Consider the following 15,430-nt stretch of genomic DNA (forward strand, 5'->3'; position numbering starts at 1 on the left):
CAAGCATCTCCTGAAGGAAATGTCAAAAGAAAATTCCCAGGAATACTATAGCCAAAATCTAGAGCTTTCAGGTAAAATTAAAATAATGCAAGTAACTAGAAAGAATTTAAGTGCCATTGAACCAGTCAGGATCACACAATTTAACAACCATCGCCATAAAAAAAAGCAGATAATTTTGAATAGGTTACTCCAAAAGGCAAAGGATATGGTCTTACAATCTACAAGCAAAATGGAGTATAATTTTATAAGGGAAAAATGAACCTTTCGTTCATAATGAAAAAACAAGAGATAAGCAGAAAACCTTACATATAAGTACAGAAGTCAAGAGAAACAGTAAAAGACAGAGGACATGTGTGTGATTCTGTTGTGTTTGGATGACCTCAAAAGAAAAATGAAGGTGGAGAAGAGGAATATACTGAGAAAGTAAGGGAATGGTGGGAATTTAATGGGAAAGGGGAGGAATGGAGGAAATTCTCTCACATAAATGGAGTGTACAAAAAAGTAGTTTAAACCACAGGAGGGAACAGTGGAGGGAGGAGAGAAGAGTAGATAACAACTGAACCTTTCTGTCATTAAAGTAGAGAAGAATACCTACACAGAGTTGGGAATAGAAATATATCTTACTCAACAGACAAATTGAAAGGAAAGGGGTTAAAGGAAAAGGGAAAAATAAGAAGGATGGTAAATTAAAGGAGGCATTAGTCATGAGCAAGTACTCTTTTTTTAAAAGGGAGTGGGCACGCTCCATTGCCTAGCCCTTACCACTCTTGCGCCTCGGAGCCAATACACAGTATTGACTCCAAGACGAAAGGTAAGGGCTTAAAAAAAATAAAATAAAATAAAATAAAAAGGGATGGGCTAGGGAAAGAGAGAGAGAAAGATATGAATAAGAGAATGGGATGGAGAGAAACACACATTAACAATCCTAACTGTGAAAGTGAATGTGATGAGAGAATAGTAGAATGAATTAAAAACCAGAATCCAATATGTTGTTTACAACAAATATATATGGATCCAAAAGATAAACACAGAGTTAAAATAAAGGGGTGAAACAGAATCTATTACACTTCAGCTAACATAAAAAAGGCAAGGATTAACAATCATGATATCACAAAGCAAAAGCAAAAACAGATAAAATTAAAAGAGAGAAGCAGGGAAATTACATATTGCTCAAAAGTACCAGAGACATGAATATCATCTTAAGTATATATGTATCAATGGCAAAGCATCTAAATTCTTAAAAGAAAAGTCAAATGAGTTATAGGAAGAAAGAGTAAAAACTATAATAGTGGAGGACCTCACCTTACCCCCTTTTGGACCTGGATAAATTTAACCATTAAAAACCCCAAGAAGTTAAGAAGCTGAGTAGAATTTTAGAAAGGTTAGATATGATAAACCTTTGAATAATAATGAACGGATAGAAAGGAATGTATTCTTTTCTCAGCTGTACATGGTATCTTCACAAAAACTGACCACTTATTAGGGCACAAAAACCTTACAAACAATAGAAGTAGAAATATTAACCTCTTTTATGGACTATAATGCAATAAAAATTGTATTGAATAAAAGGCCTTTGAAAGAAAGATTAAAAATTAATTAAAAACTAATTTAATCCTAAAGAATGGGTGGATCAAAGAACAAATTATAGAAATAATCAATAACTTCATTAAAGAAAATGGCAATAGTAAGAAAACATCAAAATTTGTGGAATTCAGGCAAAGTAGTAATCAGAAAACTTTATCTAAACTCTAATAATCTCTTTTATCAAAGGAAGAAAAAGCAGATCAGCAAATTGGTCATGCAGCTAAAAAACAAAACTAAACTAAAAAAAATCAAAAAATCTTATATCTCCAATTAAACACCAAAATAGAAAATCAAACTAGAGATTAACAATATTAGAAGTTAAAAAATTAAATAAACAAAACTAAGAGTTAAAGTTTTTTAAAATTGTTGTTGTTATTTTAAAACCTTGCCTTCCATCTTAGAAATCAATACTGTATATTGGTTCTAAGGCAGAAGAGTGGTAAGGACTAGACAATGGGGGTTAAGTGACTTGCCCAGGGTCACACAGCTAGGACATGTCTGAAGCCAGATTTAAACCTAGGACCTCCCATCTCTAGGACTGGCTCTCAATCCACTGAGCCACAATGCTGCCCCCCCCCAGGGTGTTTTGTTTTGTTTTGTTGAGGGAAAAAAAAAAGTAGATGAGCTATGAGCTAATTTGATTAAGAAAAATCCAAATTACTAATATAAAAAATGAAAAATATGAATTCACAACTAATGGAGAAATAAAAGCAATTATTAGGGGCTATTTTGTCCAATTTCTCTAATCAATAGAGATTTAGAGCATTTTTTTCACATTAACTATAGATGGCTATGATTACTTTATTGGAAAAACTGCTTATCCTTTGACCCACTATGAAGCCAAGGAAAATTATATCAATTATACTTTGAAATCATGCAAAACATATGTCTTATACCCAGAGTTCAATAGTTCTCTCAAGGTGGATAATTATTTTATGTGTTCTTTGGAATTGTCTTGAATAATTGAATTGAATTGAGAAGACACTGCTATTATATTGACCTGATGTGCCTTTCAAAACATTTTATGCCTTTTGTCATTCCTTTTGTACTTTTTTGGATGTATTATTGCTTTATATGCCTCATTTGCACCCACATCACTTTGTCTACCTCATTTGCACTCACACTGTGTAAATCTCTTATCTCTTGAAAATTAACCTCTATTCTTTACCTCTGTGATTGTGTAAAAACTACACATTTTTTTGTTGGTTTTTCTTCCTACATGTGCAATACAGTATTTGATTTTTTTTCCTTCTTTTCTCTCATTTTTTACGTTTGGAGCACATCACCAGCATTAAATAGACTCTTGACTGTTTTGATTTTTGCAATAAGAATAAGCTAAGATGCCCATTTGCCTAGCATATGAATTTATACTCAAAAAGCTTTGGAGTATAGAAACCTGCCACTAGTTATTTAACTATTATGAGACTTTTGCTCAATGACTATGTCTAATCTAAGGAAAACTGGACCACAAAGGAGACAGAGTTTTGACCTACAAAGTGCAAATGAGCACATAAAAGAAAGAGACCGAACTAATCCTACAGGGATTGATGACATTCTATGTAAAGACTTGATCCTGTGTGAGACTCAAGGTTGCGACGCTTAGCATATGTTAAGACATAGGACTTCCTTGTACCGCACTTGATATCAGGTACTCAACATCGATTGTTCTGGTTCCATTATCTCTGAAGTGAAGAAAGGTATTGCGCCGGGAAATGCTATTTCCTATTTGTCTTGAGATCTAGTCTCCTTTTTTCCATTTCTTTTATGACGTGACAACTTACTGTAATCCAGGCTGCTAAATTGGGTTAGTGAGTGATTGTTGTTGCAAAGCTTATGGGACATGGATTGCTACAGGAACCTGCTTTGATTTGTGAATTTTTTTTTTCCCTCTTTCTTGTTCCTAGAATTTTTTCCTTTCACATTTTTTTATATATCCTGTATTTTCCTCAGAGATTATTTTTTCTTTCTTTTTCCTTTTTTTTCCTTTTTATTTTTCTTTGGACTTTTTGATGTTTTGAGAATTTATTCATATACCTTATGCCTTGACCATGTATTCCTGTGTGATTCCCATGTGTATCCCTGTATTTTCCTCAGGGGGGAAATGTAAAGTTGTTCTCCTCTGGGTGACTATGTTATTTCTGTAAATTTGGACTTGAATTTGACCCTAATTTAGAACAGAAGATTACCTCCCAGAATCTAGAAGACACCATGAAGATGCATGCAGAGACCACACACTGAACCAAAAGATCCAGAGTGAATTTCGAGACATGGCGAATTTGAACTTTGGGGGGTTGAATGTATTTATTTTGAATGTACACTCTTATGCCAATAGGGGACTGCCCCAAATTGGCTTTTTGTCAATGCAGCTAGCTTGTATCCTCTTTTCTTTTGGTTTAAGATCCACCGAAAAAGACCAGTCTTTCTCACTGGATCTCAGGGGAGTAATGTGTTAGTTAAAATCACTTGGGGTTCTATTTAGAGGTATTTGGGGCTCATTTGAGCATTAAGGTATGTAGATTATATGACAAACTTGCTGTGGACATTTTAGGGGACTTTGGAAAACTACATTTCCCATGACTCCTCATGGCACACAGGAAGCGTGATGATGTAAGAGAGGGAATAAGACTCCTGGAGTCAGGAGGGGCGGGCTCTGTAGTTACCTGAGTGTGCGAAGATACGAAAGGTAAAATGACTTATGCAGCAGTTTGAATACTTACAGGCGCATGGTCTAATGATTTATCTCTATCAGCATGGCTTTTATTAAAATACTATTCTCCCTCTTAATCTCGGCCTCCATCATTTTTTTTTTAACCCTTGTACTTCGGTGTATTGTCTCATAGGTGGAAGAGTGGTAAGGGTAGGCAATGGGGGTCAAGTGACTTGCCCAGGGTCACACAGCTGGGAAGTGGCTGAGGCCGGGTTTGAACCTAGGACCTCCTGTCTCTAGACCTGACTCTCACTCCACTGAGCTACCCAGCTGCCCCTCCATCATTTTTAATAATAACAGGGGATTAAGCCAGCAAATGATCACTTGTGGGAATTGAGTGAACCATACTGACTCCATCTTATGACTTAATTCTGGAGCTAGCTTAGTTTCTATTCAATTATGAGTCTAGTTCATTTTATATCTTGTGAGAAAACTTCATTCAATTGTGGGATTGGGGCAAAAACCTTATTGAATTACTTGAAACTAGCTTTACATAGCTGGGAAGCTGAACTACCTTTCCCTGCTATTTTTAGACCTTTAACTAAGCACCAAAGTTAAATTGACCAGAAATCCAATCAGATCCAAAGGTTGATGCATGAATTCTCACAATAGTACTCCTGAAGTGATCCATATGTCTTGTCTGAAAACTGGCCCCATGCTGATCAATCAGTTATTGTTTCAATAGTTCTTTGATTGTTTACAGACATTTTGGGTGAGTAGGACACGTCTCTCTCTGATTTCAGGGAACTTCATCTATTCACTCTCCCCCTTCCAACTTGGAAAGTCCCTAATCTTTAATCCAATTGTTTTTAATGTATAAAGTCTATATTTGGGAGTTCAGCCCTAAGCTGAGAAAGAGAACTAGTCCTGATTTGTTAGGCAATTATCATGAATTACTTAATAAAGTGAAATGCTCAGATCACTCACCATATCATCCATCTGTCTACTGAAGTCCTTCCTTTCCTTTAAGACTCATCTCTATCATTTACTTCCTCTTAACTCAAGTCTGTTTTCTCATTTCTAAAATTAGGGTAAGGAATAGCTGAATAAATGGAATACTATTGTGGTATAAGAAATGCTTTGGATGGGGGAAGGGGGAATAGCTAGGTAGCTCAGTGGATAGAGCAAGGCCTGGAATCAGGAGGTTCTGGATTCAAATCTGATTTAAATACTTCCTAGCTGTGTGACCCTAGGCAAGTCACTTAACTCCAGTTTCCTAGCCTTTACCATTTTTCTGCCTAGGAACAAATACTAGCAATTCTAAAATAGAAGATAAGGGCTTAAAAATTCATGAAGGCAGTGGTTTTAGAAAAACCTGGGAAAACATATACATTATGCAAAGTGAAATGAACAGAACTAGGAGTACAATTTATGCAGTGACAGCAATAATATAAAAATAAAAAATGGAGGTGGGGGGTGGGGGGAGCAACTGTGTGGCAGCAGCTGTGTAGCTCTGTGGATTGAGAGCCAGGCCCAGAGACCAGACGTCCTGGGTTCAAATATGACCTCAGACACTTCCTAACTATGTGACACTGGGCAAGTCACTTAACCTCCATTACCTAGCCCTTATCGCTCTTCTGCCTTAGAACCAATATACAGTATTGACTCTAAGATGGAAGATAAGGTTTTAAAAAATAAATAAACTGTGAAAGACAATAATGGTGAAAAATGCTATCCAACTCTAAATAGAGAACTAATGGGCCCATGGTACAAATTTAAGCACATTTTTCCCCCTTTCTTGTTTTTTTATTTTTTCTTGGAACATGGTTAATGCAGAACTGTTTTGCATTGACTTCATAGTATAATGGGTATTGTATTTCTGGCTTTCTCTCTGGGTGTGGGAGGGACAAGAAGGAGGGCTTTGGACTACATGGCCTCCAAAATCCCCTTTTACTTCATATGAAATAAGACGCCTGCTCTTCTGAGAACTTTTCTACTCCAATCTCACAGCTTAAAAAGATTCCTCTCTTCATATTCCTTATGTCACTTTTCCTGACCCTTTCTTGCCCTCATCTTCTGTCTCTATTTGAGTTGGTTAATCCATCTAAGGTTCCAGGTCTGGAAGGATCTTCTATTCCAAATTCCTCATTTTAAAGATAAGAAAAATAGGGCCTCAAAAAATTCAGTGGCTTGTCTGACGTCACCACAAGTACTAGAAACCAGGTCCTCAGTCTCCAAAAACAATGCCCTTTGATCCAGCCATACCATTGTTGGGTTTGTACCCCAAAGAGATCATAAATAAACAGATTTGTACGAAAATATTTATAGCTGCGCTTTATGTGGTGGCAAAAAACTGGAAAAGGAGGGCATGCCCTTCAATTGGGGAATGGCTGAACAAATTGTGGTATATGCTGGTGATGGAATACTATTGCGCTCAAAGGAATAATAAACTGGAGAAGTTCCAGGTGAACTGGAAAGACCTCCAGGAATTGATGCAGAATGAAAGGAGCAGAGCCAGAAGAACGCTGTACACAGAGACTGATATATACTTTGGTAAAATCGAATGTAATGGACTTCTGTACTAGCAGCAATGCAATGACACAGGACAATTCTGAGGGATTTATGGTAAAGAATGCTACCCACATTCAGAGGAAGGACTACAGGAGAGGAAACATATAAGAAAAACAACTGCTTGAACGCATGGGTTGGGGTGGACATGATTGAGGGTGTGGACTCGAAACTACCACACCAATGCAACTATCAACAATTTGGAAATAGGTCTTGATCAATGACACATGATAAAACCAGTGGAAATGTGTGTCGGCCACGGGGGGGGGGGGCAGGGGCTGAAGGGGAAAGTGGGAGCATGAATCATGTAACCATGTTAAAAACGAATATTAATAAATGTTTTAAAAAAACAATGCCCTTCCCTATACATACAATGAGAAGTGTTAAAGCTTCATCATTCAATAAGAAGCTCCTAGAAAATCTACACATGTTGCAGCTATCTCTACATTCCAAATGCCTAGCACAGTGCCTTATACATAGTAGATACCTGATGTTATCAAACTGAATTAAACAGAAATGAATTGACTTTGTAATCACACCTCATAGTATAATGGTTCCACAAAAAAGGCTCCTTTCAGCCATTTCATGCACATTTGAATACAACAAATGATAGTATGCTTCTATTTCTTTGGCTCTGTGGCTTAGTTGGTTCCAGGGTCTATCTAGTAAATGGGCTCCATTCACATCAACACCAGTGACACCCATTGGCCAATTGCTATGAAAGCCAGGTAAGCTCAAAAGCCCTGAGAATGTTAGTGCCCAGTTTGCAGTTTCAGGTCAGTCTCTACAGCCCTCAACCCAAGAAATAACCTCTTTAGAGAGGAGACCTATCAACTGCTTAGGTAAGATCTCAGGTCTCTGCTTCCTCAGTAACCAGAGTTATCAGTTATCAGTTAAACAGTAATCAGAAGTCCCAGAAAAAAAAAATCAACATCAAAGACCTTGGTACTATCTAATAGTTTAAAATTAGAAACAGGTATGATTTAATTAGTGGAAATGACATTAAAGAAGATGTTTTGCCACTGCATCCTGAAGACCTTGGGTCTTTCCATCAAACTTGTAACTGAAATTTCCTCTATGAGTTATCTCATCCATTAGAAGGCAAATACCTTGAGAGCAGACCCTGTCTCCATTCTTCTATATTTGTATCCCAGCACTAGGCACAGAGCTTTGCTTAACTAAATGCTTAAAATGCTTTTTCATTCATTCATTCATTCATTCATTCATTCATTCATTCATTCATTCATTCAAGTTCTAGCAGGATCTTTATTTTGAGAGAAAAAGTTCAGCAAGGTGGATAGAAAGCCAGACTCTAAGCCAAGAAAGTCTATTGATTGTGTGACCCTGGGCAAGTTCCTTAAACTCTCAATGCTTTAGGGAAGGTCTCAGCTAATATTATCAGAGGAAATCTCCTCAAAAGAGAGTTTCCTCGGATTTATGAAAAAGAACGCTACCCACATTCAGAGGAAGAACTGCGGGAGTAGAAACACAGAAGAGAGGCAACTGCTTGAACATATGGGTTGAGGTAGACATGATTGGGGGATGTAGACTCGAAACTACCACACCTATGCAACTATCAACAATTTGGAAATGGGTCTTGATCAATGACACATGTTAAAACCAGTGGAAATGCACAGCGGCTATGGGGAGGGGGGGAGTCAGGGGGTGAAGGGGAAAGTAAGAGCATGAATCATGCCACGTTAACTTTTCTAAAAAATAAATATAAAAAAATAAAAATAAATTAATAACAAAAAAAGAGAGAGATCTCTCTACTAATGAAATCATAGTTCCAGTGTCTATTCATCCATTTCCAGTTACACATCGCAAATTAGAAAACAATTAAATTGGATATACCTAATTTTAGAATACAAAGTTCATATTATCTTTTTTTTTTTTCAAATCCCTACCTTCCATATTAGAATCAATACTATGTATTGGTTCCAAGGCAGAAGAGTGGTAAGGGCTAGGCAATGGGGGTTAAGTGACTTGCCCAGGGTCACACAACTAGATTTGAACCTAGGGCCTCCTGTCTCTAGGCCTGGCTCTCAATCCACTGAGTTACCCAGCTGCCCCCCAAATTATCTTTCTCTAGTAAGGGTAGAGTTGAAAAAGGGCTTCCATCAACAATTCAAACAAATCTGACCTGGGTTGGTAACAATAAGAATTATGCAGTTGGGACTGTACTGGATAATCTCTGGAATTAATAACTTAAAAATTTCCACATTTCGATGGACCAAGTCAAGTCGATCTTCTCCCTCTTTCTGGCGAGCACCAGCTGTAACAATAACCAGCTTCGAGTTTGCAGTCACTTTGAAATCTAAAGAAAATGTTGAATAGAAATAGAATAAGACTAAAAATAATTTCAGTGCTTTATCCTAAAATTTTATTCCTCACCTGGGTTTACCATACCTCCCCTTCCCCACCCAGGTCACATAAGACCCACTTATATGAGTTTTCTTTAAACTTCTTCCCAGTGGACTCATACTGGTGCCTCTTCTGCAAGTACTGCTGTCACTTTAGCCATCTTATTTGGGAAGACAAGTGAGAGTAGCAAATAAGAGTGGTTTCAATACTACTGTCAAAATACACAAGCTCTCTTACTTAGAAATGCAGCCCTAAACTCTACCTGTATCTCTACTTCTTGAGGAGAGCTAGAAAGTGAAATTTTCTCACTTTGGCTAAATTTAATTCTTTCAGTTGTGTGGCTACTGGACATATAACAAGTATGGATGAGAGATCTGAAGATGTAGTAATTTGTGCTTTAACTCCTACATTTTAAATAAGATATATTACTAGATCATGAAATTTAGCACTGGAAGACCTTAGCTATTATTCAGTTCAATTCCTCTTTTTGTACATACAGAAACTGAAGCCTAAAGAGGTCTGTCACAAAGGTATTAAGGAGCACAACCAAGATTCAAGAGACTTTTTGACTATAAATTCAGTGTTCTTTCCATGATGCCATACTAATAATGACAATAACAAGTCATATCTGGGTCTTCTATTGTTGTGTGGAGATGCAAAGCATGGAATCCCTGCAAACTTTGGGTGAGGCTATCCCTGTACCTTTGCAGGGATTCCATGCTTTGCATCTCCACACAACACTATACACCACACATGGTATTTTGCCAATCTTAAAAAAATTATTCCATCCATTAGCCATGCCAAAATGTTTCAGTGTTCATCCACCCATCCGTGTTGAAAATAGAAATTTCTGCTATTTCAGAAATGATTTATAATATTTTAGTGTAGAATAACCACTCTTTAAACTCGAGTCTAAAGCATTCTATTGGTTCATATTATTAGCTAAATGATACTGGATAAAACAAAAGACTGCACATTCAATGCTCGCATTCCTTTTCAGAGCTTAATTATTTAATAATAATTAATTTATGATGTTAACCTATGCCAGAGACAACATTAGGCATGTTAATGAATTGGCTTCCATGTTGAAGATCCATCATCTCTCCCTTTACCCTGTTTCCATCAACATCTATGAGGGCAAGTTCATCAACCAACTCCTGTAAAACAGAAAATTTCATTAAAAAGAGAAAAAAAAAAGAACCACTTCATTTCTTTAAGAGTAAAAGGGAAATTCTTGAATTGTTAGTCTATATTTAGCTAACAGGAAAGAAGGATAATGAGAAGACTAAGGGAAAAAACATGACTACCTTCAAATACGGAAAAGGCTATCTTATAAAAATGAATGCAGATTTGCTCTATCTTACGCCGAAAGATCAATTTATAAGCAGTGGGTAAAGGTAATTAAGTTTCACTAAAATATAAAGTTAAAAAGGATCTCAGAAATCACTGAATCCAACCTATGTACCTGAACAGCTACCTCCTCCCCAACATTCCCCAAAAGTGGTCATTCAGTCTCCATTTGAAGACTTCTGATAACAAGGAACTCATTACCTTACGAAGCACCCAAATTCACTTTTGGACAATTCTGTTGGGAAGTGTTTACATTGTGCTAGAATTCCACTTCCCTATCACTATTGCCCACTGGTCTTAATAGTAGCATTGAAAATGTTTAAATAATGCAAATTTATCGGTTTAGGCAAGTAACAAAGGTAGACAGTGCAAGTATTAATACTCTTATGGCTCTGCGATCTCATCAATTTGGATGTTTCCTACAAGTCTATCCATGCCTGTTCAAATCCCTAACATATCCGTTTGATCTGTTAGGAGTCTTCCTTGCCTTTTCCTGATGGCAAAAGAATACCAGTGGCATACTTTGGCTGTCCATCTGTTATCGCTTGCCCTCACAATGGGACCAACCTATTTCCTTTTTTCAATCATACATTTCCTCCACATTTCATATTTATTCTTTGAAAGTTCCTCATCTGTTATATGTTTCTGCTTGTCCATTCTCACTATTTGCTTTTCTGGTGCCCTCTGTATAATACATATAACAAGCATTACTATTTCCATTTTCTGGGCCTCAGAGGTTGTTATTTGTTCAAGGTAACAAAGTTACTAAGTGTTAAAGTAAAAAAAAAAATACATCAAACTCTCCCAAGTCCAAGTCCTGTGATCTTTCACCTAAACAATTATCTTTTTTAAATTTATTTTTATTTTATTGATTATGGAAAATTTTCCACGGTTATATGATTCATATTCTTTCCTTCCCCTCCTTCCACTCCCCTCCCATAGCCAATATGTAATTCCACTGGGTTTTATATCTAAACAATTATCTGAGAGACACTATAAGAGGAATTCAGTGCATATTAGTACACAGTATCTCCACTTATAAGCTCACAAAATTGATAGTATATGGAGGACTAATGATGAATGCTGTGCAATAGTAAAATAAATGGTCTCTGGATTTAGTAAGTTCCCCATCACTTACAGTATTTAAATAAAATACACAATAATCTGAGAAATAGTGTTTTGTAGTGGATTCCTTGTTTTCAAAAAGACCTGGAGTTCAAGTTCTTCCTCTGATGCATCCTGTGTGACCATAAGCTAATCTGAACCTTTTTTTTTTTGGACTTCCATTGGCAGTTTGGTAAAGCCTATGGATTCCCTCTCAGAATAATGTTTTTTGTTTTTAATTTTTAAAAACCCTTACTTTCTGTCTTAGAACCAATACTGTATAACCAATACTGTGTATTGGTTCTAAGGCAGAAGAGCTGTAAAGGCTAGGCAATGGGGATCAAGTGACTTGGCCAGGGTCATACAGCTAGGAAGTGTCTGAGGCCAGATTTGAACCTAGGACCTCCCCTCTCCAGGCCTGGTGCTCAATCCACTGACTTACTTTTGTTAAAATACTGAAGGCACATGCCATGCCAACAGAACCAACCCCTACAACGGAGATCTTAGTGCGATCAACAATCTCTTTCTCAAGGATATTCTTCATCAGCTGATCCTTGATTGATGCTACCCTGGAAACCTGACAGTGGGAAAAATAATACATCATGCAGTCTGGCATGATAATTTCATCCTCATCCTCATCCTCACAAAGCACCCAATACCCTAGGAGCTTCCAAGTGGCAATTCACAGTTAATAAATTCTATTTTTTTTTTTGCTCTATCCCCACCAACCCCCAAAGAGGTTGATTGACATGACTCCCAAGATCCCTTCCAACACTCAATCTGTAATCCTGTGATAACTACCCACGAAATGCTGCCCACCAAGTAGGGAAGAAATGATGAGAGGAGAATCAGGGAAGAAAAAGATGAGAAAAAAACTCACATTTCTATTGTGCTTCAAAGTTTGCAAAGGGCTTCACACAAATTACCTCATTTTTGCCTGGTTGGTGATACAGTATTCTTATCTCCATTTTACAGATAAGAAAACTGGAAGTTGGAAACAAAAGTGGCTGACTCAAGGTCACACAGTATCAGATGCAGCATTCAAGCCCCAGTCCTCCTGATTCTCCTATCAGCTAGATGAAATAGTCCAACCTCTTTCCCTTTCCTTTTTTTTTTTTTAAACCCTTACCTTCTGTTTTGGAGCCAATACTATGTATTGGTTCTAAGGCAGAAGAGTAGTAAAGGCTAGGCAATGGAGATCAAGTGACTTGCCCAGGGTCACACAGCTGGGAAGTGTCTGAGGCCAAATTTGAACCCAGGACCTTCCATCCTCTAGGCCTGGCTCTCAATCCACTGAGCTACCCAGCTGCCCCCCCTCCTTCCCTTTTCAAATGAGGACACTGAGGAAGCAACTCTTAAGTAGGCCGCACTGGGCCTTGAACCCACATCCTGAACCTGAATCCAGCGCTTTTCCCACACCACTAGTATCCACAGCGGGGTAGGTCGTGGCTGCAGAGGAGCCTGGGAGCAAGCTGAGGGCCTGGGAAGACTCAGGGCGGACACACCAGAGTCGGCACACACACACGCACACGCACATGCACACGCACATACACGCACACGCCATACACAGCTATTGCGCATGTGCTCTGCCCGAGGCCTTCTTCTGAAGGGCTCGTTCCTTCTCCCAACTCACAGGGGCCAGAGGCCAGGCGACCCTCATAGAGGGGCGCTCCATCCTTCGGGGGCTCAGGGCTGTGCCCGGACTGGTGACAGCGACACCCCCGGGGCCCGCTCTTCTGCTAGCGCAGAGGGCCCCCCAAAAACACCTCATGACTGCCTGCTCCGGGGAGCAAACGGAGGGAAAGTAGCAAAAACTACAGGAATAACTGATTTCAGCAAATAACCGTTGACAGGCCCATTGCTCCTGCTTCTGCGCCTGCGCCGCTCCCCATGCTCTCAAGGAAGGAAATGGAGGAATATTTGAGAACTGCGCAGGCGTCCTGGCCTTGGAGGGGCGGAGCCAAAAAAGGGGACTCTTTTAGGAGTTTCAAAGGAGGCTGATCGCTCCTACTTGAGGGCAACATTTAATTGACCACGTGCCCTAGCTGTGTGCCCCTGGGCAAGTCATAACCCCACTGCCTTTGCCTTTCAGGGCTTCTGCCCAGCAACCGATCTCAATTCTAACCTGGACCGTAAAGATTTTTTAAAAGCGACTCGATGTATTGGACCCAGCCCAAGAAGTCCTTGTAGCAGAAGCGAAGACTCCGGGAGACAATTCTCTTAATTATAAAATGTATATCTACATAGAAAAATGCTATAATACAATGTTATTTATTCTGTTAATTAATATCAATAATTGTTTATTACATTAATCATACAATATTATTACATCATTGATGTAATGGGTGTGTTAAAATTATTCAATTACTATGTAATAGATAATATATAATTTGTGATATTTATCATATGTTCGTAGAAGATTGTATAATATATTGCATGTATTATAGTAGATAATATATCATCTACACTGTTATAATTACAATATTAATATATATTTTTACATATGTGAAGATATTATTTATACAGAGATAATTGCAAAGAAATCTCCAATCCCTTCTGCACTCTACTTCCTCCATGTTCTCAAGATGCTTATAAGAATTCCCTTTCTCCCCTCCATCTGGGAACATCCCTGTCTGAGTAAGACCGTATTGTTCCAAATGGACATTCCTTGATTTTTTTTTTTAAACCCTCACCTTCCATCTTGGAGTCAGTACTGTGTATTGGCTCCAAGGCAGAAGAGTGGTAAGGGTAGGCAATGGGGGTCAAGTGACTTGCCCAGGGTCACACAGCTGGGAAGTGTCTGAGGCCAGATTTGAACCTAGGACCTCCCATCTCTAGACCTGGCTGTCAATCCACTGAGCCACCCAACTGCCCCACTAATTTCTTGACTCTTAATATTTGCCTCGCTATATTTCCTGATCACCTAATTGATCCAAATTTTCAAACAAGTTTAAAATTTAACGTTGGCAGCAGTGGGATTTGAAGGCAGACATCCAGCCCTGTACCAGGGTACCAAAAGGGGACCCATCATGTCCATTCAGGGACCAGGACTCAGACTGTCCTTGGTAAGTTGCCTCTCAAATTTTATTCAAGACCTGCTTTAATTGATTTAATTTAATTTAATTCTCTGAGGATTTATTCAAGGGTTTCTGTGACTTGTCATCAAGGTTTGACCATTTTATTAAGATTGCTCTTAGACATTTTTTTTTTTGTGAGGAGTTCGGCTCCTCAGAATTTTACGACCGGGAGAGGCGACTCTGGCTTTTCCCCAGCATCAGTGTGATGTGTTGAGGCTCAGGGTATTATTGATAGGAACAGTGAAATGCTTGAACCTTGTACTAGAATTAATTAACTATTAGCGAACATACTCTGAACATGTGGTCCTGTTAATCACTGATGTTAATTAACTCTCAAAAGCCCAGGAAACATCTAAATAAGGTCTTTCCAGGTGCGCTTTATAAACTCCAGCTCTGTCCACCCACAAATAAAGTTGGATTTTTCAACTCAGGATTCTGACCCAGATAGTTTTATTTTTTTACATTTATGACACGGGACTGAAATGTAAGTTCTCTACTTTGAATACCTGAACTGTGGTTTAAATGACTTTTTTTTTAACCTTTATTTTCTGTCTCACTAACAACTAACAACACTAACCTTCAGAAGGGCAAAAGACTATGCAAATGGGTTAAGTGACTTGCCCAGGGTTACACAGCTAGGAAGTGTTGGAAGCTAAATTTGAACCCAGGTCCTCCTGACTCCAGACCTATCTACTCTATCCACTAAGCCACCTAGCTGACCATTCATGTTTTTTTA

At 38.3% G+C, this 15,430-nt stretch overlaps 1 protein-coding gene across 1 annotated transcript in view; it reads right to left on the reverse strand.

The window, feature by feature from the left end:
• LOC123252056 (L-lactate dehydrogenase A chain-like) overlaps nt 1-13,388 on the reverse strand; it is a 42,851-nt gene extending 29,463 nt beyond the window's left edge. Inside the window, exons 1-4 of the mRNA XM_044681417.1 lie at nt 13,251-13,388; nt 12,060-12,194; nt 10,203-10,320; nt 8,943-9,116 (exon numbers count right to left, since the gene is read on the reverse strand). Of these exons, the coding sequence (XP_044537352.1) occupies nt 8,943-9,116; nt 10,203-10,320; nt 12,060-12,194; nt 13,251-13,388 (565 nt within the window). The remainder of the gene's footprint in view (nt 1-8,942; nt 9,117-10,202; nt 10,321-12,059; nt 12,195-13,250) is intronic.
• Nucleotides 13,389-15,430: the final 2,042 nt, after the last annotated feature.

The sequence above is a fragment of the Gracilinanus agilis genome, chromosome 6 (genome assembly GCF_016433145.1).
Source record: "Gracilinanus agilis isolate LMUSP501 chromosome 6, AgileGrace, whole genome shotgun sequence".
NCBI lineage: Eukaryota > Metazoa > Chordata > Mammalia > Didelphimorphia > Didelphidae > Gracilinanus > Gracilinanus agilis.